Source organism: Podarcis tiliguerta (assembly GCF_965153285.1).
Source record: "Podarcis tiliguerta genome assembly, chromosome: 9".
In the NCBI taxonomy this organism is placed as follows: Eukaryota; Metazoa; Chordata; class Lepidosauria; order Squamata; family Lacertidae; genus Podarcis; species Podarcis tiliguerta.
The window spans coordinates 49,554,288-49,580,567 of record NC_139542.1 but is presented as its reverse complement, the minus strand read 5'-3'; the positions used below and the strand labels follow the sequence as shown (position 1 = coordinate 49,580,567).

Sequence of the window (26,280 nt, the reverse complement as noted above, 5' to 3'; positions counted from 1 at the left end):
CATTGAATATAGCAGTTGTGATACAGCCCAACAGATTACTGTGCTCAAACACCATTAACTGAGCTTTTGAAAAAGGGAACCTTTTGAGAGCTAATGAGCATCAACAAACATCCATTCTTTCTCTTTAGAAACAGCATTTACAAACATTAGGTTGTGCCCAGAATGTTTGCTTTCTTTCTGGTATGTGACTCCTTTTTTCTGAACTCTTTGTGATCAGTATTTCAGAAACTACTTTACTGTTTGGTTTGGCAAGGATATGTAGGCTTTGAAAAGGTATGTTGTAACTATTCAGGTGAAGGGAGGCCCTAATGTCACCCTGAGGTTAGGAAAAGGGACTCTCTTTGCAGGGATGGACTTTGGTAATATGGCGTCCTGAGCAAGCAGAAAATTTGGTGGCCTCCCCTTCAATATTTCTTATTTTCACAATAATTCCTTTATTATTTATTATTATTTGTGCCCCACCCCTCAGCTCAGCACCCTGTGCAGATGAACTGCCTGCACCACCCTAAATACGGTGCTGCTCTTTGTTAGATATTGAGATAGAAAGCATGCTTTTTGGTAATTCTATAAGGGAAATGGCAAAAGAAAGAGAAAAATACAATCACTTGTGTGGGGCTGAACTATATGTGATGCATGCACCTGCAAGCGACCCAAGTCAGCACGCATAAATAATAAAATTCACATTGCAACTGAAAAGGATAGCCCCACCCAGTGCTTTTTTTCCAGGGGTATGCATACCCATGAACATTTTGTGAATCTTTGTACTTTTGTCCATTTACTGTATTTATTTTTCCTGATTTGAACTATATAAAATGGTGGTTTTCTTCAGTCAAAATGAAAGTACCCCTAAACATATTATTTTAGGGGGGGGGAGCACTGACCCCACCAATTCAAATACGGTAGGATAGAAGGCTATTAATCAGATCAAGGAAGTAGTTATTTACTGCGACAGCATTAAGTGAAATCCAATGCCATTCTTTTTAAAAACAAAATCAAAACTAAAGGATGTTTAAGTGCACACTTTAAAATGTAATGTATGAATTGATTTTGAGAGGAACTTGATAGCAATCAGGTTGTTTGGCATAGCTGGATTGTTGCAACAGGCTGGGAAACAGGTTGACAGATCTTCTGAATGCAGGGAGAAGCAGTGGAGAGTATGCACAATGCAGATCAGAAGGTATTTCTACAGAGTCAGGGGTGGGACACAAGCAGGTTGTGTTTTACGGTAACTCCTGCAGGAGCGACAAATAGGGTGGAGTCCGCAAGTAGCCCACTGGCCTTGCGTTATGCAGGCCTATTTCACGTGTTGCAAAATGAACTCTCACTCTCTCTCTCCCCACCCCCCTTTTGTGAGCGGTGTTCTCAAGCCAGGCATTTAAATTGGCATTTCCCTGGTGAAGAGGCCTTTCAGCTCACAATTCATTCAGTTTCACTGAATGCAATTTCAACAGGGAACCATGTCCTGCAACTGGCTGCACCTGTCTCAATAGCATTATGTTATATATATTTGGGGTTTGTGGATTTAGGGTTTGAAACAAGTGTATATTAGACAATGAGAGCTTAATGCAGCTTTCTCCAGCCTGCTGCCCTCCAGGTGTTGTTGGGCAATAACTTCCCTCATCCATGACCAATGGCCATGCTGACTACAGCTGATGGGAGTTATAATTCATGAACATTTGGTGGGAACTAGGACATGGGTGGTGCTGTGGGTTAAACCACAGAGCCTAGGGCTTGCCGATCAGAAGGTCGGTGGTTTGAATCCCCGCGACGGGGTGAGCTCCCGTTGCTCGGTCCCTGCTCCTGCCCACCTAGCAGTTCAAAAGCACGTCAAAGTGCAAGTAGATAAACAGGTACCGCTCCGGCGGGAAGGTAAACGGCGTTTCCGTGCACTGCTCTGGTTCGCCAGAAGCAGCTTAGCCACATGACCTGGAAGCTGTACGCCAGCTCCTTCAGCCAATAAAGTGAGATGAGCGCCGCAACCCCAGAGTCATCCGCTACTGGACCTAATGGTCAGGGGTCCCTTTACCTTTAGGCTTGGGAAAGGTGGCATCAGAAATTATTATGGCCAGCTTTTGAAAGCCACAGCCATATTAGTCAAAACTCATAGAGAACTTCTCTTGCGCTGCACCCTTCGAGTGTGTTTATGCCTTTCCCCAGATGACAATAACATGTCTGAGGCTCCTGCTGCAGTAAACTAAGGATCACGTATCCCATTTTGGTTAGATGTATAGCCTTCTCCTATGCATCCACCTCAGGAAAAAACACATTTTATAAGTGAAGGGACTCTGCACAGTGCTTGATTTGCCAGTCCTTGTGACAATCATAAGTCACTCCTGTTGCTAGAGCCGTTCCTCAAGGTTTTCTTTTCCCAATAATAAAAAAGGAACCTATCCATTTTGGCTTGGTTTCTTTTAACACCCTGAACGAATCTCTAATTGGATAAACCCACAAGGCATGCAGAATGGAAAGCCATAGTCTCCCTGAAGCATTAGGGAGCACCAAAGAAGTCAGCGTTGGATCTGCAGACAAGCACATTTATCACTTGTGGAATAAAGGAGACACAAGCTAACCAGTGGCAGAAATACACACCAACCCAGCGGAAGCTGGCCCATAAGGGCAGGGTGGAGGCTCTGCTCTTACCAACCTCAGGCTGCCCTCAGACAGTCTCCACCTGCCTGCTTTCTTCTTACTCCCAGTCTGGAGGGTGATGTTGATTGTCTGCTTCCTCTGTTACGGCTGCCATATGTCTGAGTTTTCTTGGACACTCCTGGAATCAGACTGTCAAAATTGCAACTAGGGCGATTTTTTAAAAAAGAAACATGCTTTTAAAATGCAAAAAAAAACAACCCTAAAAAACTTCACACACCCCCCCCCACAAAAAAGGTCAACAACTTTCTCCAGATTTTCACTTTGGTGACTATGACATCCCTATGTTGCCCTTGTACACTCCAGCAGGGAAGAGGATGGGGACAAAACTATAAACAGGTGGCCTTGCCTCTCATTGGCCCTAACCCCACCTACTGTTGGTCTCCATGCCTCTCCCATTCCCAGTATGCACCAGCCGCCACTGCACTAACCTGATTGTAGGGATGTTTGTAGGCCGCACCCCAAATTTTCCTATAACTTGAGCCGTTATTCTCAAATAATTTACCTTAAAGCAACTTGATTTCCCTCGGTAGATTATTTCATGTTTGGGGGGGGGGCGGCTTTGAGCAGCAATACTTATGATTCCTTACCGATTTCCAATGTAATATTTATGATGTTCTTGTTAATACTGCATAATATTTTTATGTAATTGTTAATTCATGGTGAGAAGCACTTTAGTTTTTTGTCAGTGAGTACTGGGGAGGACTTTGCAAGTTGCAGTAGGAGTCCGTGCTGTGACTGAGGGACTTAACAAGGAAGAGAGTCTGGTAAAGATAATGGTGTAGGATGCACCATTAGGCCCTGGCTGCAGATCCACCTTTAGTGGATCGAACAGATGGGGATGGAACTAGCTGGCAACAAAAAGACTGCTGCTGTTAATGGAACACAGTGGCTAAGGGCCAAAATATGTTAGCTAAACATCTGTGTTTTGAAGTGCAGCAATTTAAATTGTGTTACCCACAAACTGTTAGCCCTGGCTGCTCAATCTGGATTGGGAACCTGGGGTGGGGGACTGGGGGAGCTGTATCCCTTTAACCCCTGCTGTGGTCCTGATCCAGATCAGTACTTCCTCCACCATGCCTTCAATTTGGACTGAGAGGTAATAGAAGTCCCATTCATTTCAACTGAATCTGGGGCTAGGGGGCAGCTTTCAACAACAACAACAACAACAACAACTTATTATTTATACCCTGCCCATCTGGCTGGGCTCTCCCAGCCACTCTGGGCGGCTTCCAAAAAAAAATATTAAAATACTGTAATACATTCTATCTTTGTTCTCCTGCAATTCCCAGCCACATTGACACACACCAGATAGAATATGGTTCTAACAGAAGGGAGGCAAGATTGAGCAGGTCTCGCAACGATGCAAGGGCTACAGTCCTAAGCGCTGTTACTAAAGGCTCATCCATAATGCTGTTTAATGTGAATTGTAAGCTTCCTGTGCCTCCATTAATTCTCCGTTGTCCATATGATGGTCGCCTCTAAATCACTGCCTTCCCATACTTCCTTCTCCCTCAATCCAGATTTTCTCATACCAGGGATACTCCAAAAAAAGGAAGAGTATGAGAAAATATGGATAGAGGGAGTGGGAAGTATGATTTAGAGGATAATGTCAAACAACGGGGGATTAGTGGGGGAACAGGAAGCTTACTATCCACATTAAACAATGGTGTGGATGAGTCCCAAGTCCCAAGGAGACTCTCTGTTGAAGATCGGGCTGTAGATCTCAAAATGTGTGCCCTCAATATTCAATGGCTTCACCATTTCAAGCCTTTCCATGGGGGGCAAGAAGGGGGGCAGCTGCTCCCCTAAATCAGGAAAAATCAGCACAAATCAATACAAATATGAGGTTCTGCTTTCCCTCACAAAAGCCTGTCCCCCCAAGAAAAAACCCTTGCTATGCCCACACAGCCTTTCCATTCTGTTCCTTTTTTGAAGAAGCTTATACATTCATCAGTATGGCATTGTACATCTTCCTGAATGGGAGGGGCAGGGGTGGAGAGAAACACAGCCTACTCGTTTTCACATCTGCCTTTTGAAAGACAAATGAAATGGAGAAGTTTGCAAAGGGAGGCATTCCCCCCAGCAGCTCTGTTTCATTCCACAGCACCGTGACTGAGGGCTTGGTGTGGATATTGCAAAGGAATGCATGGAGTTGAGAGGATAAGCTTTAATCCATTTATGGTTTTGGTACATTAGGAATGGTGGGCATTAGCACCTAGAAAGGGCAGAATAGTTCTCTCAGATTTCCGTGTAAATAGACTCTGGGGAAGGTGAATGACAGAGTGGACTATCCTGTTTTTTTGGGTTTTTTTGTAAGGATGAACGGATTAGTTTTAACCCAGAGAAAGGCAATCCTTCCTTGCAGTACTATAAGCCTTTAAGAACAAAATGACTATTTGAAAAAAATTATCTAAGAGCAAACAAGTACCGGTATTACCACACAGGTATTTACATGTTGTTCTGGCATCATTGCACAGACCACATGAAATCCAGTTCTTTGAGAATCCACCCAATGGAGATATATTACCAAGGTCATAAATTTCCCATCTAGCTTTCTATCTTCTCTTGCATCAGAGTACCCTGATTCAGATATACAATCAAATTGGGTTAAATCATGCATATGTATAGTAGCAATTATATATAGGCATGCATCTAATACTCAAAACTATGCAATTAAAAAAAAATCATAAATGGACAGGTCTCTCATTTTTGTTTCCTTCTCCTCCTGTTATATCACTCTTCAGAAAATGCCCCAATATCCTTCATTTGTTTCCCTTCCCCCTCCCTCCAGTGTGGTGTAGTGGTTAAGAGCGGTAGTCACGTAATCTGGGTAACCGGGTTCGCGTCTCCGCTCCTCCACATGCAGCTGCTGGGTGACCTTGGGCCAGTCACAGTCTCTCAGCCCCACTCACCTCACAGAGTGTTTGTTGTGGGGGAGGAAGGGAAAGGAGAATGTTAGCCGCTTTGAGACTCCTTAAAGGGAGTGAAAGGCGGGATATCAAATCCAAACTCTTCTTCTTCTTCTTCCTTTTTGGCAAATAATTTTAATGTCTCACTCAAAAAAAAAAGCAACCAAAGGTATATGATGATGGGAACTGGTCCAGGAGTGAAGATGCAGTTAAGCAACCTCATGGGTTATTGTGACATATTTACCAAACATTTCCCCAGAAATACAGGAATTGACTTTGATATGCAAAACAGGTTTTTATTTAATCAGATCCACACTGCGTAACTTACCATAACTTTAATGTATTCCTCTATAAGCAACAGTGAACTCTTCTGTCAAACTGTAATTTACAGTGCATAAAAGGGGTATTTAAAAGCACACACAGAACCCTATACAGATGGAGTACTGAAATATTTTGTTCATTACCTTTTGCTCTATCTTCTACATCATGGGTCAGCAACCTTTTTCAGCTGTGGACCGGTCCACCATTCCTCAGACCATGTGGTGGGCCAGACTATATGGGGGGGGGGAATGAACGAATTCCTATGCCCCACAAATAACCCAGAGATGCATTTTAAATAAAAGGACACATTCTACTCATGTAAAAACACGCTGATTCCTGGACTGTCCGTGGGCCGGTTCGAGAAGGCGATTGGGCTGTATCTGGCTCCCGGGCCTTAGTTTGCCTACCCCTGATCTACATTAATAAGTAGAAAGGTTTTTCCCCCTCTGAAATGTTTTCCTGGTCAATCAACAGCAATATACTGGTAGTTCCTTTTCAATTTAAAGAGCAAGTCAGTGAACCCCAAAAAAGAGAAAGCATATTGATACCAATGCAAAAACATGGCTACGTGAATACACAAAAGTGCATAAATTAAATATATCTGTTTGGGTTATATATGGGTATAACTCTAGTATCAGACTGCAGCAGCTTATAGGTAAGATAACATAAGTTAGTGGCATCAGTAGATATGACACAGCTCATTAAAATATGATGTTGTAGTAGCTGGTGTGCAAGAGCTATGATGACCTTATGTGGAATCAATGCACTTCAGTGCTGGAGTGTTAAGAACATAAAGTTACCTGTATAGATCCCTGCCTTTAAATACACACACACACACACACACACCACCCTTAATTTTCTGGCCAATGAATGGGGACAGAATATGCTTCCCTTCAGTTTTGCAATCCCAGGGTACTCTGTTGGAGCAGAGTGATCTTTCTGGCAGGCAGAGAGGATGGATGCAATGCGAACATTTAGCATTAATAGTTGGATATTGCAACCTCTGGTGTTTGGTTATATTATTGGGGGAGCAATAAAGAATTATGTAAGTTGGAAATTATGACACTAGTCCCTGCTGAGTATGTGTAGCAATGAGGAAGGGACTATGGACAGGGTCTCAAAGAGAGTGACTAGTACAAAGATCTGGCTAAAGTTACACAAAAGCCTCTCTTTCACAACGGCAGGCTTAGACTAGATTTTAAAATCTAGTCGCTATACATAGATGCCACTGGATAAAAATGCTCTCCCAAGACACAAAATGTGAGACAGAGGGGAGAGGTACAAATTATGCCACTTAATAACAGGCTGGTTTAATGGTTTGAAAACAGAATAGCAAAATGATACTTCAAGTATTTCCCCCCCAATACTGTTTCAATACTGAAAGAATACCTTTCAGTACTGAAAGAATACCTTTTGGGTGTCTCTCCATCAAACTTTTGCTCATGATAGAGAGATTTGAGTCTGTCTCCTAGTCCTCTCCCTTCTCCAGTTCCTCTGAGAGGAACACAGGCAGCTGCATTAGTTAAGACCATTGGTCCCTCTGGTGGAGTATTCAGATGGGACATTCTCTGCCCTACCTGGGGATACATCTTGGCACCTTGTGCAAGTCCCATTCTCACAGGTATTTACCAGAAAGAGGGGGGAGGGATGTAAACTTTGGCAAGCTCTATGAGTTACCTCTGTGGGCAACTAATCATGTTTGTTGTCTTTTAGTCGTGTCCGACTCTTCGTGGCCCCATGAACCAGAGCACACCAGGCACTCCTGTCTTCCACTGCCTCCTGCAGTTTGGTCAAACTCATGCTGGTTGCTTCGAGAACACTGTCCAACCATCTCGTCCTCTGTCGCCCCCTTCTCCTTGTGCCCTCCATATTTCCCAACATCAGGGTCTTTTCCAGGGAGTCTTCCCTTCTCATGAGGTGGCCAAAGTATTGGAGCCTCAGCTTCATGATCTGTCCTTCCAGTGAGCACTCAGGGCTGATTTCCTTAAGAATGGGTAGGTTTACTGAGAAGTAATTCAGCGGCAAATGTGCAGTCAAAGAACACTCTCTCCCCCCCCCCCATATAAAAAGGGTGGTAGGTTTGTTTCATTTATTTGAGGGGTAAGCACTGAAGTGATGCTGCTTCCTAGGATTTGTTCTCCCGGGCCACAGATCCCATGGAACTCATGCAGACATGCTTCTGAGTAGACCGTGTAGAACTGCCCTGATAAGCTGAGTGCTTGAAGGTGTAAGGGGTGTGCGCACGTTTTTGTTTTTGTTTGTTTTGGCTTGCTCTTGCTTCTTAAAGGGCTTAATTTTGATGGATGCTTGGTTCTTCCAGAGAACCTGTTTTTTCCCCTGAGCAGGTCTCATTCCACAGAACATGTGATGCAATAAATCAGTTTCCAGGGGGCAGTTGCGCTGAACTAATCCCTTCCTTACAACAACAACAACAAGCGAGGTGGCGCGCAGTGGAGTCTTACGCCGCCTTTTAATTATTAGCCGCTTTATGGCGGCATCAGCTTTCGCGGACCAGACCCTCGATCCTTAATGCGCATCCACAGCTAGGTGGCGCGAGCTGCGGTAGGCGGCGGACAGGCTAGCGCACGCCGCGGGTCCCTTGAGAATGCGCAGAGCGCAGCCCTTCCGCCCGCGCGCAGTCCCTCCCTCCCTCCTCTGCAACTCCGAGTTCCAGGCCAACCCCGAAACACTGGCTCTGCCCCGTGGCGCCCTGTGACTGACTGCGCCCGGCCTTCCTCCTCGTCCTCGTCCTCCCAAATTCCGATTGGCTGTGGGCGCAAAGGAGAGGACGCCGTCTGGTTGGCTGGCCAGCCTCCTGAGGGTCCTAGTGCCCCAGCTCTCGTTGCGCTTGCAGGAAAGGCGGGCCCGACGCGACGTAGCCACACGCTCTGCTGCCGCTGCTGCCACAGCTCCGGCCGGGGGTGTTTTGTTTTGTTTCCTTTTTTTCTTTTTTGCGGGCCGCTTAAATAGGACGGGCCGGGCGCTCCAGCTGCAGAGCGCGTCGTCGTTGTAGCCGTCGCCACAGCCGTCGCCGCTTGGCCAGGGGCGAGACGAAAGCAGGTGGGTGAGTCAGCCCGCCAAGACCGGCGCCTGTCATCCCGCAAGGAGAGGGTTGAGCCCGGCGCGCGGCGAGAGAAGCTTCCGCGGCCCGCGGGGACTTTCCCGCTTCTTCCCCCGCCTAGAGCCGCTTTCCTCCAGGCGGACCTTTCCTTCCCGGCCGCCGCCGCCGCCGCCGCCTCTGTGGCTGCTGCCGGGAAAGGGGGCGGGGAAGAGGGGGTCGCCCTGGCTCGAGAGCCGCACGTCAGGAAGCCGAAGCTTTCAGCAAGGGGCCTCCCCGCCATACATAGGCCGACTAGAGAGGCGCCGCCGCCGCCGCCGCCACGGTTTGCGGGGACCAGGCGAGCCTTGCCATCGAGCCGAGGTCGGTCGCAGCATCTTCGGGGGGAGGGGAGGCCTTGGCGGGAGGTGGTTTGGGGGAGATGATGTTCCAGGTTGTCTAGGGCTCTGGAGATGGCTGGCACCGGGCACCTCCGCATGCCGCCCCCGGCGAGTCTGAAGGCGCAGATGGACGCAGATTTTCTCATTATGGTGACGGGGGAAATGGTTTGTCTTTTGGACAAGCGTTTGCTGCATTCCGAGGCACTGAATGGCAGGGCAGGGGAAGGGGAGAGTACAGTAATCCATTTTTCTCCACCGCACTTGGAATGTGTGTCATTATTATTATTATTATTTGCCACCACCCTAAAACTAGGAGAGCTTTTGCATATGGGCCTGTAAAAAGGTGCAGCTAGTCAGGTCAACAGTGCTGCCCACTTTACCACTAACTTGCTCTCCCTTGGGCTGGCTTCTTATCACATGATGGAACTTTCCTGGCTTGCTTAAGCACCATCAGGGTTTGGTAGAACAGCTCAGTGTAACGATATTGTTATTTGGAGGTGCGATCTGCCTTGCAGCGGTCCTTGGACAGCTGCCCAACCAGTTGGGATAGGCATGAAATGCTTTTAGGTAAAAGTGTCTAATGGTAGCATTGCTGCAGAAATAGTAATTTATTATGGACCAGGCCATTCTGTTCCCATTTAGGATTGCCATATTTCAAAAAGTAAAAACCAGTTGTCAAGCTTTTTTTTTTTTTTTTAGGAAGCCACTGAAATGCTGTGACAGATAGGTTCAGAATATTCAACAGGTTTAGCAATAGAAGTAGGAATCTTCTTCCTTGAGGATAAAAGGCTGTGGCTTCATTTCAATATTTGAACAATGGTGATCAGGCTAACCAGAGCTCATTTGGAAGCATATTCATGATGTTTTACTGTTGGATATGTGTCAGCTTTGGTTGATGGTCAGATTATTGCTGTGGTGGTTTAATGTCCTCTATTTTGGGTGCTTGGATAGCTTCTCACAGGTATGTAGAAAGCAGAAGAGAGGACACTTTGGCGGGTAGAAGAGGGGGAAATGAGGGAGTATGATAAAGGAATAGGCAGACGTAACCCCTATAGCATCACAAATTTGCCTAAGAGTAAAAGATGGAGTAGATACCTTCTGAGTGGATGTTTGCTTGAGTCATATTGCTCAGTGCAAAGTGGCTCCAAAAGCAGCTTAATGAAACTCTTGCTGTGGGTTTTTTCTAGGTAGCTCTTAACTACACACTAAAAAGGTAGTGATAATCCAAAATATACTATACTTTTAGTAAGGTAAAATTAGCCTTTGATCTCTTAGTGGAATGCTTTTCGAACTAACATTTACTATCATTACTAAGAGTCGTGTTGTGCTAGAGGGCCTTATGCCCCTTGGGTTCCTCGCTTTTAAATGCTCTTATGGTGCCAGAAGTTCTGGTACTGTTTCTACTTGTTTGCTTGCCATAGGACTAGATTGGTGGCCTTCCAGATGTTGTTGGGCTTCAACTCCTATCAGCCTCAGCCAGCAAGGCAAACAGCCAGGGATGATGGGTGTTGTGATACACTTTCAGTTGAAAGGATAGCCAGCTTAGCCATCACTTACAGCAGAAATAAAACTTTAGAGGCTAACAAATATGTGGTTCCACAAATTTTCATCAGTCACCAAGAATGAAGGACTGTAGTCCCAGGAAGCTCATTGCCTAATAAATTGGTCTTTAACAGTGGCAGAACGTATGCCAGTGTTGCCCGGGGTGGGCGTATGGGACGTGCCCCTGAGGGGGGCGCATGCCACAGTTCAGAGTTAGGAGAGGGCTGAGGAAGCTCCTGCCCACTCTCTTATTTCTCTCCACTGTCAGATCAGGCCTGACCCGGGGCCGGAGTTGTGCCAGGCCCAAGCGCTGCAGCTCCTTCTGGCCAGGATCCGATGAAGGAGCCTACTCTGGGGGCGCCTGTTTGCGTTTGGGGCCACAGCACACACACACCCTCCCACGCTTCACCTCTGATCCTTAATGTTTGTTTTTGGTTGTTCTGATAAAATCATACTGTGGTCTACTTTACAGGTTTGCTGTGAGGATAAAGCAACTATCAAACACTTTGCCAAACTTAAAATGCTATTAAAACAAGTAGAATGGTGCAGAGAATGGTCCAGATGAGAACTCAGTGTGCAGAGCCTATATGTAGTATACTTAGGGTCATGGATAGCACCCTGCCCGTACCCTCCACCCAGACAAACCTGTCCTAGCAGATAGCCACATACTGCATTTGCTGAGGACCCACATGTAAAGTCTGGTTTTTGTAGGTCTGAATATCCTGATTGTGTTCCCAATGCTTTTCTCTTTGATTTTCAGATAGGCTTTTTCCAAGATTCCAAACTTGGTCACCCCTTTCTCAATTCAAAAATTGGGAGTAAGCAGGTGGGAGACACGTTTTATTTTGCTTGTTCTTTATTTATCAGTTTTACATTTATATCCATTCCACCTTTCATCCAAGGAACTCAAGGTGGCACTCACGCACCCACTGTCCCCCATGTTATTCTTGCAACCACCCTGTGAGGTATGTTAGATTGAGAGACTGTGAATGACCCAAGGTCACACAGGAACCTTTGTGCATGAGTGGGTGACTTTTACCCTGATCTCCCAGGTCTTAGTCCATTTAATATCCTTCTACTTTATTCCACATTCTGGAAAGAATGTGGAACATATAAATGAATAAGCTGGGAAAGGAGAATAATATATTTCCATAGGTTTGGAAACTTATGGGGTCCCTTTTTTAGCAGTCCTGTGTGGATCACCAATTCCAGCCTTCATTTCTAACCAATTCAGACTGCAATCCTGCAAACACCTATCAGGAAGCAAACCCTATGGGATTCTGAGTAACATACAGTTACTGCGGCATGAATCTGCACAAGCAATTCTGAACCAAGTTAAGCTGCTTGGTTAGGTGCTCAGTATTTATATGTGGTGTTTGAGCGTCTAGTGTTTCCTTGAAAAGGAGGATAAAAGAGAGGGCCAGAACAGTTAATGAACACGCGGCTTTTTTCTCCCATTAGAGAAGCAACTGCGACAGAAAGGACCTCTTCTGAACCAAAGAAAGACAATTTTCAGTTTAGTTACCCTAGGTGTTTGTAAAACTTCAATGATTTGCAAGGGAGGAGGATGGGGAGAAATCAGTGACCTCCTAGATGCCCTGCCAGGTCCAGTGACCACCAAAATTTTGGTGAAAACCAAAATTATACTAGCTGTTGAATTGTTGTGCTATATAAATGTGCCTGAGGAGACCACGATTTGCCCATCAAGTACAGTATACAAATACTGTATACTGCTACTTTTTGTAGCAATATAGATGCTCAAATTTATCCACAGCTAAGTTACAAATAGATTACTTGAGAAAAAACATTTAAAAGTAGGAATACACTAAAACAAAATGTATCATGAAAATAACAGTGCAATCCCACCCTCTTGAATTCCCTATTTAAGACCTGTTGAATTCAATGGAGCTTCTCCCAGGTAAGAGGGTTAGGACTTGTGGCCTTAACTATGTGTTTGTTGCATAACTATACTGCTTAAGACTGCAGGTAGGGTATAAACCTTCTACATTTAGCAAGCTAACATGCAGAGCAAAAGATCCTAGCTGTGTAACTGGGCACCAGTTGATCTCTTTGTAGAAAATGTGCAGAATGTTAAGATGAGTGGAGTAGCATTTGGGCAGGTAGTTCATTCACAAGTAATGCCTTTTTTGTTACGATGATGTTGACTCTGAAGTACCTATTTCTCAAGGTTATGACATTAATTCTCTAGATGTCATGCTTGCTTCTGTCTAATGAGGTGTTGTCCAGATGCTGTCCTGAGAGAACATAATTTGCAGCTCAGTAACCTGGAATTCTGAAGCAATGCACAGCCAGGGTCTGATTGTGCTGTTTGCTGAAACACTTGTAGTCACTGTAAAGATACACAAGACTTACTGCCATTTTAAATTGTTGGGAACTATGAAGAAACGAGTTAGGTTGTATCTAGGTTATGAATCTTTAAGAAACTATAACAAGTTAACTTCTGTATTCATCCTCAAACTAAGGTTTAAAGTGCTCTCCAAACCTTGTTTCAACAGCAATGGAGGTTATACTTGCTTTCAGGCAAGAAAAAAGAAACCTTGTGGCTAAGATCTCTGCTTGGTTATAGATGTTTCTATAGATGTTGCACTTGGTAACAAAACTAGAAAGAAAGAAATCACACAGGGACAACCAGGAGCTCTTACGAGAACAAGTATATCAATGTTGAACAGCAGACTTTTTGAAGCTCAATGAGGGTTGGGGCATTTGTAGCTTATTAATACAAACCCTCTGCGTAGCGCAAGGGTGTGCTTGCCGCACTTTTCTCCTGGCAAAGAAAGAAAAGTGTCGGGAAAGTTACATGGAATACAGAAATCTTCGGGGGGTTTTTGAGAATGATCTCTGCTTCAGAAAGCTAGACTTTGTTTCTTGAAATTGCTTGGGTAGATTATTGAATTCCAGTGATACTATTTTAAGACTATCTGCATGGGTAGCTAGGATGATGCTCAGTGTTTAGCAATGCATTGTCTCATAAGCTCCATTGCTAAGCCTTCATTGAATTTTAGGGCAGTGGATTTTTTTCCTGCTCAAGGCAGAACTTGACCACAGTCAATCCTAACTTTCTTGCTCCATCTTGTGAATGCTGAAACATCTATATATGTTATTTAAATATCACTTAAATTTCCACACATATGAGCTCCACTGTTGCTACCCAAAGGCCTTGGTACCGACTGAAAAAATGCCTGTGTAGACCAAACCATAAATGGCTACTTGAAACTGCTGTTTCAATGGACCTGAATGCTTGGCTGCTGCTCTTTGTTGAGTGTTAACTTAAATTGAGTACCACTGGCTGGTTCATTAATCACTGTCAAAATAATGTTTCTGATCTGTTTCATTTTCCGTTTCCCTATTGTGCTATTAAGCAATAAATGGATTATTGGGATGTTTTTTTCTGACTTACATTCTGCAGAAGTAATAGAAAAACTATTTCAGTTGCACCGAGAATTGTTTTAGCTAGCTTGATGCCTGTCTTAAGACACACCAATGTCTTAATGTGGCTTAGAACAGATTTCTCAGATATGACCACCTGCATTTGTTTTTAAAAAAGATTAGGAGTTCCAAAGGGAACCAAAACATGAGTAAAAGTTTCCATTTCAATCAGTAGATTCATGTTGATTAAGCATTTCTTAACCCCAAAGATAAGATGGGCTAAATTGGAACTTTAAATGGGGGACTTGCACAGCTTCTAGTAGCCCCATGTAGGTAGAACTGACTCCAGTAACAGAGCAATGCCTCTGATTAAGCAACTCATGCGATTATTTTTCCCCTCAATCAAACAGCAGAGTGGGAGGGAGAGAGGCTATTGGCTCCTGGGTTCTAACGCTATAATGAAGAAGTTGACAGTTGCCCTCGAACGATGTCTGCCTATTGGCAGACAAAAGGAGAACATTCTGCCTTCTGTAAATAGATTATTGTACTTGCTGGTAGAGGAGGAGGAGCTAGGAATGGCTGCATTCAGCCAACTTGGCTGGCTTCCACAAAGCTGAGTTCAGCTGGAAAGACCACATCTTGGCTGATTCAGTATTTTCCTTATTCATGTGTCAAGGAGCTTTTGGCTGGCTTGAAGCTTAGCATTTATTAACTGAGCATGTTATAAGACAAGGACAGAAACCTGCATGCCCAGCTCCCTCACTGAGCACTCTCTTCTAAAGCTAAACATTTTGGGTGGCATTTGACTAATTTGTACTCGGAGGAGACCTATTGAGATCAGTGAACTTAAGTTAGTCATAAGTGACTAGGTCAGATAGCACCCTTTACTCTCTAAGTAATGACCATATTATATTTAAAGGGAGAGTTGAATTCTACCATATACACAAGATGCTAGTCCTGTCCCACATATAAAGTGTGTGTTACCTGGATGTAATATCTAGGATATTGTCCTTATCCTCAATGGACTTCAATATTACATATGCCTGCAAAAATGTTTTACTTCCTTAGCTCTTGGGTGTAGAACTGAAGTATAATCCCGTTTGCTATATATCAAGTACTGTATATTATAATGTTAATACAACATACTAAACTATGTACCCTTGACTGGTTAATTCTACAACATGAGGCCACTGAAGATCATCCCCAAGTAGAAACTATAAACCTGGGAGTGCAATTCAGCATGGACTCACGCTGCTTCAGTCTAATCTAGAGTTCACTGTTAATACAGATATCACAGAAGCTCTTTGGATACTGGCTTATCCACGGCAAGTTGGACTTTGTGTTTTCTGACTGAAGTGCTATTAAATCTTATTGGCTCCTAAACTTGACACAACAGGAGCTAAATTTAGATGTAAAAAGGTTTCCCAATAATTTCATAATACGCTTAACCTTAAGTCTGAAATAGGAATTGCTAATTTCAGTGAGCTATACTTCCAAATGGAGTGTAGGCTAAGGAGAATATTTCTCAAAATATAGGAAGTATATAACACCTCATTGCTTATCTTAATTTTCTCTTGCCATGTCTAGTATCCTTATTGGCGTGGCTTTTACAGGCACTAAATAAGTTGACTGTATTTAATCCCTTTTTAAAAAGTCACATTGCTCTTTATCATATGGTCTCAAGTGTTATTTTCATGGCAAATTGGCAAGCGTGTTCTGTTGCACACCAACTCCCACATACAAAAAGGTGGGGCGAAAACAAAATCAGCAGCAGTACCAGTTGAACTAGGGCTTACTTTTAATGAGGAATGTAGACACAGTTCAGGAAACAAGTTGGTGTAGATTTTTGGCATGTTGCATGTACAAAAGGGTGCAAGTCGAAGGATATGATGGCTTTGGCTTGATTTGAAGGCTTTGAAAAAAGACCTTGCACCCAAAATATCAAAAGAGCTTGGTGAATTGGGGGGGGGGGGTAAATTGACTGTGGTAAGTCTTTACAGCATGTATAAGAATAACTTGACATTCATGTAGTGATCAAAGCATATTTTGTTTCTGTAAACCTTCCCAACTATGATGCAAGCTAGACTGGTTTTCTTGCCATATTGCAGAGGGCAGCGATGAGACTTTGAGTATACTGGCTTGATATTTATTTATTTATTTATTAGAGAAGAGGAGAGCCTGGGAGGCTTCAGCTGGTAGCATCCTGCCTTACAGCTTGTGCTTCTTAACTCCTGCACTATGCAAACCGTCTTGGCCTTCTGAAGCTTTCAAATTAATCTGCTCATTTTGCTGACACTATTATTGCTAGGCCAGCCTTTGAACTAAGGGGAAAAGGCATTATAGACTGGAGAGGTAGGTGGAGGAAGAGTCTGAAGGGCACAGCAAGCAGATGACCTTAAGTCGTACACATCACTTTGGACCCTGCTCCCATCAGATCAGTAAGTTGTTCCAGAGAAGCTCAGGTTAATCAGAAGTTTCCCAGCACCTTCTTATGGAGAACATTGGTGGCAAATGAACTTTTCTGAAAGACTGCACCACTATTGATCTTCTGATCTACAGTCATACCTCATGTTACGTTTGCTTCAGGTTGTGCATTTTCAGGTTGCGTCCCGCGGTGACACGGAAGTACCGGAAAGGGTTACTTTCGGGTTTCGCCGCTCACACAGACGTGCAAAATGACATCACGCGCATGCGCAGAAGCGGTGAATCACGACCTGCGCATGCAGATGCGGGTTGCGTTCTTTTCAGGTTGCGAACGGGGCTCCAGAACGGATCCCGTTCGCAACCAGAGGTACCACTTTACTGAACAGCTGCAGAAGAGTGTGAGGTGTGTTCTAGGCTGTGCAAGGCAGAGTAGGTCTAGTCAGCCACCGCTTGAACACTTGGAATATGCAGCCTAGAACAGTCAGCAGAATCCTCTGCAATTTGCATGCGGTCTGGCAGCAGACAAACCGATGTGGAAAGTGTTCACTGAAGGCAGTCTGAAAACCACTGCCCTAGTGAAAGATTAGATGCCTGCATCAAATGCCCACAGTACAATTTATCACACTCTCAGCTGAAAGATTGTCAGTAGCATATTTTTGTCTACTGCATACAAATAGCTGTCAAGGTGTGCAAAGTGATGTGCCAAATAAGCTTTGTTGGACTACATAACTGCTGAGGTATCCATGCCTTGTAAGTTAGATACATGCTAAAATTTGAGATAGGAAACTCAGCAACTATTTAAAGATGAATCAAGAGGAAAAGTGAATGTCTCCTGTTAATCAAATCAACACTTACTTCACCACCAATGTATGCTGATAAAACATATCTATGGTATTTTTATGTGCAAAAGCTTGGGCTGCTCAAATGCACAGGAAAATAGCTTTCTGCATGCTTAAGAACAGGGGTCGGCAAAGTTTTTGTGGCTTGGGCCGGTTCATGGTTCCGCAGACTCTGCAGTGAGCCGGAGTGCGCTCGCACACACAAATGTGCAAACGCTATTTCTGGCGCTTCTTCCAGCGTGGAGGAGGCATGCGCTGCTTCCCATTGGCTGCAGGAGCTTCCTGCAGCCAATGGGAAACTGGCCAGTGTTGCGGAAGGCGGTCCCCGCTCTGCTCTGCGCTAGTTTAGTGTGGCGCACGGGAACCAACCAAGCAGGCAGGGGGGCCATGGGCCGGTTAAATGACCCCCCATAGGCCACTTGTGGCCAATGGGCCTTAGGTTGCCGACCCCAGCTTAAGAATAACAAAGCAACAAAATAGTGATAAAAAGAACAGCATTGTTTTGCATATTTTATTTAGACTCTGCTTTACTTACCAAAACACCCCAGTGTGGCTGGCTTAGTGCTAACACACACAAACAAACAACCCCCAAATATTTAAAACATGTACAGTAGTACCTTGGGTTAAGAATTCGTTCTGGAGGTCCGTTCTTAACCTGAAACTGTTCTTAACCTGAGGACTACTTTAGCTAATGGGGCCTCTTGCTGCTGCTGCGCTGCTGGAGCACAATTTCTGTTCTCATCCTGAAGCAAAGTTCTTAACCCGAGGTACTATTTCTGGGTTAGCTGAGTCTGTAACCTGAAGCGTCTGTAACCCGAGGTACCACTGTACTCTAGAAGCAAACCAAAAGAGCAATACCTCCTTGAGGCAATTCTATTTAGAGCAACCCTTACCTTTTGACCTTGGTTTTGAATGTTAAGTCAGCATGTAAACACCTGATTGCTTCCTCCTATCAAGTGCAGTAGAGAGATTAGGCAGCAAGACAGGGTTAATGTAAGCCTTTCAAAGGGGCCTCTTTGACGACCTGCGTGAAGTAGTTGTGCAACCATGTTGGCTATGGTCACACTGAAATTCTTTATTGTGTACAAAGAGCAGGCCATTCCCGTATCAGCCTGCCCCATACACTGTGCCCTTTGTTGGAGGTGAAGTGGGTGGCAAACATTTTCAGTTGCGGCACTCCATTTTGAGAACTCTGCCTTGCAAGGCTTGCTTGGCCCTCTGCATTGCCATATTTTTGACACCCAGCAAAACCCTCCCAGACCTTTTAGAATCTTTTACAGTCTTCAGAAGATGTGGCCTAACTGATGCTTTTACGTACTGTTTTCAGAACCATTGTCATTGTGCCCTATATTAATTTTTATAAACGGGGGGCCGTAAATAAAAGGTAGTACAAAAATCCTTAAATGAGCTGGTGGACATGGCTCATGAACATTGGCACTTGCCCACTGCATGCTTAGGGCTGCAGAGCTGATTAGCAGGCTTTGTCCTTACACTGGAGAAAATGCCGGATAAAATTGTTGCATGAAGGAAGCTTTCCACTATCTCTCCCCACTATTCCCCCCCACACCATATTTTTTTAGCTTCAAACCCAATTGCAGCTCTGTCCTATTTGAGTGATTCCCCCCCCCCCCCGGGTATATTAGTAGGTAAGCTGACAGTGCTACTCTACAACTGCCCTTGGTTATCACAGCCGGAAAAGGCATTGATACGCAATGACAAATGGGTCCAGCATTCATGAGCTTAGTCTTAAGAGCCTGGCTCTAAACGAGCTTGCGTTGCCTTTTCCCACAACTGCATTCATAATACTGTATCTCCTTCCCGGTTATAGTAAAACTGTCTTCATCTTGACTGCCTTGTTCCAAAACCCCCACCAGCTTCTGCAAACAAACTGTCCACGCTGACACGTTCCCCCCCTCCCTTTGAAAAGCCTTTTTGTCAGCCTTCCTCTGGTGATAGGAATGAGCTGATGATGGGCATTAATGAATGTCACTGCCAGTTGTGAGTTTCTGAGGCAAACATTGTTTGCTTCCTAGCCTGCCACCCTCTGTGTTCAGTGGGGTGACTTGGTGCTCTCTTTCCATTGGCCCGCCTTCTCTTAGAGCTAAGTATGGACTGTGCCTGCTAGTTACCTTTGCCCTAGTGGGCAGAAACTTATTAAGTGTAGTCACGTGAATCGTGTCCTGAGGGACCTTGGTGTGGAGGGAAGCGTCAGCTGAGCAGGCACAGCAGGGCTTTTGGAAAAGGAAAAGGGGAAAGAAAGGGCTGTTCCTACTCTACAGTGTTTGCTGGGGATTTAAAGGGACCATTAGGATAACAATACAAGCTTAGTTAAGAGAATTTTTATACACAACTTAGGCTAGCTTGCACTCTAAAAGCACTGGAGGAAAACCAATTGCACACAGGCTCTTTTTAAAAAAATAGCTGCCATGGAAGAGAAGGGAAAGGAACTACTGTTGCTTTTTTGTCTTACAGCCTGGCTCTTCCAGCAGATTCTCCATTTTCCAAAAGCACAAAAATACAGCAAGAATGTATTTTGCAAACTTTGGGCACTATGTCTAACAAAGTGTGGTGCCTGCCAACAGCTGCCTTAACAAAGAAACAGAAATGTTAAACGTAGTCCCTTTGCCTGTTCAAAATCTCTTGCCTTTCTGGAAGAGGGCAAGTGGCAAGAATGCAGATGTTTCCAGCTTTGTATGGTGGTAGAGCATGAGAATAGCTGCATCTCCCTCTCGGGGGGGGGGAGGGGGTTCTTTGATAACACGTTGGGTTCACAACTTTTCTTTTTTGTCAACAGATTGCTGCATTAAAAAAAAAAGCAAGGACAAGAGATCACAATGCAAGCTCATGAATTGTTTAGGCATCTGCGAATGCCAGAACTTGGTGACGTAAGGCAGTACGTGCGCACTCTCCCAACAAACACGCTGATGGGATTCGGTGCTTTTGCAGCTCTCACAACTTACTGGTACGCCACAAGACCCAGAGCTCTGAAGCCACCATGTGATTTAGCAATGCAGTCTGTGGAGGTGGAGGTAAGGAATCGCCGTCTTTCATCCCTTGCGTATTTACTTGCAAGATTAGCATAGCATGTTTCATAAAAGGGTTTTTTAAGCTGTTCTGTGATGCAATTATTGGATTAAGACAGCTGGTTGTATGTGCCAACGTGCCACCCACAGTTCATACCAGTCACATTCCTTTTGTCCCCAGAGCATATAGTTCTGTTGCAGCATTTTATATAGCTTTCTCATATTGATTGCAGCAGGCTATTCTGGCAAGGTCTAGGAAGTGTGCAAAGGGAATGACTGCATCATGTGCTCAGGAGCAAGGGCTAGGGAGCTATGCAAGGCAGAAAAACTACGTGTTGGAGTAGGCTTGGTTCAAAGCATCCATTGATTTCTGAGATGTAAACAGCTCAGAACCTTTTCTGCAGCCATGTAGGTTTGAAACAGACACTTTTCTAAAGCAATGGTGAGGAACCTTTCTGGCTGGGTGTGCCAGATTCTTATTTCTCCCTACCCCTGCTGGCAAAGTTCGGCAGGTGGCTTATATTGGTACTGTTGTCGATGTACCCTCTGATATTTCACAGTGCTGCTGTAGCACTGTGTTGCCCTCCTTAGGCCAACTACAGTAACCACAGATGGTTAGTTTCCAGTTGATCAAGGATAATGTGCACTGTTTATTTAATTTATCTCTAAATCTCCCTCCATCTTCCAGGATCCCAGAGCAATTTACAGCATGCACATTAAAACAACAATAAAACCATTCATAAATCAGCAATTCAGATAATGCAACCATACAATTAAAACAACTATGTCGCAGCAGACAACTTCACTTTCAGCTGGTCTCACCAAATCAGTTTCAGTAACTGAAGGTTGATGAATTATTCATTTTATTTAAGCGCATTTGCATAATAACACAATTAATAGTAAATTGCTAATAAAATTACATGCAAAACAAAGTGTGCCTCTTCTGTGTTCTCTCCCTCTGGGCTAGGCGGGTGGTGAGTCTTTTTACCCTAGTACAGAGAATGAAGATGGATTTGGCTTCCTCAGGTTGGCAAGATTGTAACTGTTCTTTGGTTTTGCAGCACTGGAGAGAGTGGAACCAAGTATGCACAGTCGTATTTGGATACTTTAGAGCAGGCACGTCCAACAGGTGGATCACTAGATGTCTGTGGTAGATCACTTTATACTTTGGCTCCCCTAAAAAAAAAGCTCAACACTTTTGCCCTGCACCCCCCAAAACAGGGCTTTCCTTCTTTAAAAAAAAAAAGCTCAAGAACTTTGACCTGAACCCCCCAAAAAGGGGGTAGATCAATGCCAGTTTTTAACTCTGTGAGTAGATCACAGTCTTTTGGGAGTTGGCCACCTCTGCTTTAGAGGATAGTTTCTCTTTGTGCTTTCTCCTTCCCTGGCTGTCTGGCCTGGTTCCAATCCAGGCTCATTCTTGCAGTCAAAATATCCCACACAGTCCAATACAAGTGTGAAATAAAGGTCAGTAGCAATTTCCTCTATGAGCAACTTTAACAAGCAGCTTTGAGCAAGGGGCCTGGGTAGGCTTTCACTATCCTAGTTGCCCCAGACATGACCCTTGGCAAACTTCTTTGCATTTTCTACATCTTGTGCCAAGCATAGCTATTTGTGAATTAGGAGGCCATCTTTCCATATAGACAGAAATTTTCCATCTACAGGGTCCCTCTGGTATTCCCTTTTCTGTTTAAGTATATGTTCAGGGATTGTGGGGATTTCTTCCAGCCCTACAGATTTTTGAGGTGAGGACCAGCATTGTTACGCTGTGATACAGGCAATCACCACACCACAGGTACCAAAACATTTTGAACACAGAGATACAGTGGTGCCTCGCAAGACGAAAAGAATCCGTTCCGCCAGTCTCTTCGTCTTGCGGTTTTTTTCGTCTTGCGAAGCATGCCCATTAGCGTATTAGCGCTATTAGCGGTTTAGTGGCTATTAGCGGCTATTAAAGGCTTAAGGGATTAGCAGATTAGCTGCTAAAAGGCTATTAGCGGCTTAGATCAGCTGATAAGCGGCTTAGATCAGCTGTTAGGCGGCTTAGCCATCAGCTGTCAAGCGGCTTAGCTAACAGCTGTTAAGCGGCTTAGGGGCTTGGGAAAAAGGGGGGGAGGGGGGAAAAAACCCAGGAATCGCAAGGCATTTTCGTCTTGCGAAGCAAGCCCATAGCAAATTCGTCCTGCGAAGCACCTCCAAAACGGAAAACCCTTTCGTCTAGCGGGTTTTCCGTCTTGCGTGGCATTCGTCTTGCGGGGCACCACTGTACAAAACATTGTGATTAGACAAGGTACCTGAAAATTATACTTGATTAGCTGTACTGAATTTCTTTAAATACTCTCCTGTCATTAGTTGTACAGTATATGCATCTAGTTAGATCCACGTGCAGTTTCATTGTGTTGATGACTTTGTTTTCTGCATATGCTATTAAATTTTTGGTTCACTCATTCATTTTCATGTTAATGATATTGGTCATTAATTATTGGTCACTGTGTAGTGTGGATCTTTATTTTTACACTATTCTTTTAAACACCATACCCCGACCAGCCAAAGAGGAATTTTGTACTGTTTTGTAATGTTGTAAGTATTTTAATGAAATAAATCTGAAACAGCCTAATTGAAATGAGCTTGATCTCTTGCTGCAGCAAGCAAAGTATACTGGAGCAATACTTTTCAGGCTCATGGCATTAAAACTGATTGTGTGGATAAATAAAAACCTTGTGCTGAACTGGCTCATACTTCGCTTTGTCTAGCAAACTATTATCCTGGATAAACTGGGGTATTTTTGCTGAATAGGAACTGCTAACTTAGGTCTGATAAGGTATTAGTAGGGTCTTTTTCAAAAAGTCAACAGATCTTGCCCACTATATTTTCCAGAGTGCTTGGGAATAATTCTTGCAAATGAAAATCCATTATCATCTGTTGCTATTTCATTTCACTTGCTGCAAAACCAATTTGATGTGTATGGAAAAGTACATCTGGTTTATGGATTTTGAGTATACTTTGTCCCTTGAAGTTAAACTCTGATCGGGACTTCTGCTCATTTTCTTTATCAATTGATAGGTCTGGAAGTCACTGTGCTTGAGAAGACCACTATTTCTGAGTGCAGGGCAAATAATTGAGAGTTGAGGTGTGGGAATATGCTTGCTTCTGATTCTAGTCCTATTTATGCTGAAGCTCATAGACTTCAACAATAATTCCTTCAAGTTTAGGTTAAGTATATCTGAATAAGTACTCCACTAGATGGCAAGGAATAAATGAGGATGTAGGTCTTGCACTTCTAATAATTATGAATTTTGACAGGTTCAGTTCTTTTCCTATTAGTGTCATTAAAAAAGAAAGGTTCATGTCTGATGGAAATCCTGTATTTAAGGCATGCACATTAAAGCCATCACTAGTAGTATCAAATGAAATAATGAGCTTCTATCAGACAATGCTTATGTAAAACAAAAGGAAAAACTTAGAGAAATTTGGCTGTTCTTGGTTTCTGCAACTCTTGCTCCTACTAGGTGACACTTCCTTACAGGGCCCAGGGTGGGGAGTCATCACAGGCCGGCAGGATTACCTTATATCCCATCAGGATCACTCACTTGCCCAACTTGTACTGACCTTACACCGTGATCAGATGTTTGACTCTACTAGCCAAACGAAGCATATTTGTGTTTGCTTCCGTGGAGTAACTACCACATCTTCTAAAATTCCCCTTTTTCCCAATTGCTGCTGTTAAGACAGCCTGCCCTCCTGTGCTCTAATGTTCCTATAAATCCTAGTTTGAAGTCCCTTTGGGCCTCCTTTTCCCAGCATCCTTGTCAAGGTTTTGCAACTGGTGTGCTGATTTTAACAGAGCCACCTCATGGCATTCTTTCCAAAGAGCGGCTGGTAATGCTGACACGCTTTCCATAGCCTAATAAACTGGTAGTTGGCAAATAGCTGTTGCAAAATACCAAGTTTCTGATGGTTAGTGGGTGGCTGGCAATCTGGGCACTGCTGGCTGGGGTTGTGTGCTCTCCTTAAATCAACAAGAGCTTGCTCACAGCTGACAACACAATAGCTTCCTCAGGCATGCATCCAAGTATCCTTTCACTCTAGAGAAGTGTGCCTGCAACAAAAGCGTCTTGAGAACTACCAGCACTTCTGCCATTCTTCTCCCAACCTCTTTCAGTGAAGTCGCTGGCTGACAGCAGGCCAATTGCTGTAGTTCAGTCATAGGCAAACTTGGCCCGCCTATGCCTGCTGTAGTTCCCCTCCCTCCTTCCACTGCCAGTAAACTAGGCACTGGAATATTATGCTGTAAAGCAGCAGGCAAAATTCCACGTGCACAATGAGAGTTGCAGTGGTCTCTCAAGAGCCTGAGTTGGGAATTAGTTTAGATTTTTCCTCTTGCTATGAATTTTAGGGGAAGGGTATATAGCTCAGTGGTAGAACATCTCCTTTGAGTGTAGAAGATCTCAGGCTTGATCGCCGGCATCCCCAAATAAGATCCTTTGTCTGAAGTTCTAGCAAGCCGCTACCTGTCAGTGTAGACAGTACTGAACTAATGGAACAAGGGTCTGACTTAGGTTGCGTATGCATTAAAACGCAGCAAGGTCCACTCCCCCAACTCCCATTGCCTTTAAAATAAAATCTGCACATGATTGCACACATCTGTACAGTTGTATGTGTTTCCAAGTCAAGTGCTGCCTGCCCACACCAGTGGGCGGAGAGGGGGAGTGGTTGTCCTCATACGTTTGCAAATTGGATTGAAATTGGTTTGGGGAAAACAACATAAGAACGCAGTATCTCTCAAGGAACTTCAAGACAGATGTGGATTGTGGCTAACGTGTGTACACTGCTTCACAAACCCAGCAGTGGGAGCACACTGGATGCAGAGTAAATAGGCTTGTGTGCACTGTATAAGGCGGCTTCCTATGTTACTACGCTTGGCAGGCTTATAAAAGCTCATCCTTTCTGAGCTTCACCTCACCCCCATTTCTCCTACAGGAAATATTACCGATACACCTTTAAAAGGTGGCAGCGAGGATTTCTGTATGAAGTACTGGACTTAGGAAGTTTAAATGCTACGTATTCACTTGCTAGAAAGTTTTTCTTTATCAGCACTGCTTCTGTAGGGCAGTTATTCTCCAGCTAGCTTGTATGGATGCAAGCTTCTGTCTAAAGAACAGTGGGATGTGGTTAACTTTGATTATCCTGCTTATATTTTAAGATAAAAAGCCATGCAGACCTGAGGCATTTTTTTATGGTACTGTGTACAGTTACACCTTAAAATTATGGATACAGCACATGTGTATGATACAGATAGTGCTCTTTCAAGGAGCCACAACCACTTCTACCACCTTGGGACAAATTCAGGTTTGCTATTGCTGCTTCATCTTCATCGCCGTTTTATTATTTATACCCCGCCCATCTGGCTGGGTTGCCCCAGCCACTCTGGGCAGCTTCCAATACATATAAAAACACAATAAGATGTCAACATTAAAAACTTCCTGATACAGGACTGCCTTCAGATGTCTTGTAAAAGTTGTGTAGTTATTTATCTCCTTGACATTTAATAGGAGGGCGTTACACAGGGAGGGTGCCACTGCCGAGAAGGCCCCCTGCCTGGTTTCCTGTAACTTCACTTCTCACAATAATAAGCAGCAAGGTAAATGAGAACATAGGAAAAAAGCCTGTAAGCTTCTCATAGAGTAGAGAGCACTTTGCCATCAATTAGTCATATGTGTTAGATAGGAATGATGCAAATAAAGCATT

General features: G+C 44.1%; 1 protein-coding gene across 6 annotated transcripts in view; it reads left to right on the top strand.

Moving 5' to 3' along the window:
- The window catches only part of ACSL1 (acyl-CoA synthetase long chain family member 1), an 85,928-nt gene that overhangs the window by 33,577 nt on the left and 26,071 nt on the right, over positions 1-26,280 (top strand). For 2 of the 6 annotated variants that reach the window (XM_083458206.1, XM_083458203.1), the window contains exons 1-2: positions 8,353-8,939; positions 20,304-20,538. In XM_083458206.1, the coding sequence (XP_083314332.1) occupies positions 20,344-20,538 (195 nt within the window). In that variant the 5' untranslated portion in view covers positions 8,353-8,939; positions 20,304-20,343. Of the gene's footprint in view, positions 1-8,352; positions 9,301-11,619; positions 11,686-20,303; positions 20,539-26,280 lie in introns of those variants that run through there. The other 4 variants (XM_083458207.1, XM_083458205.1, XM_083458204.1 and 1 more) reach the window with 4 other exon arrangements.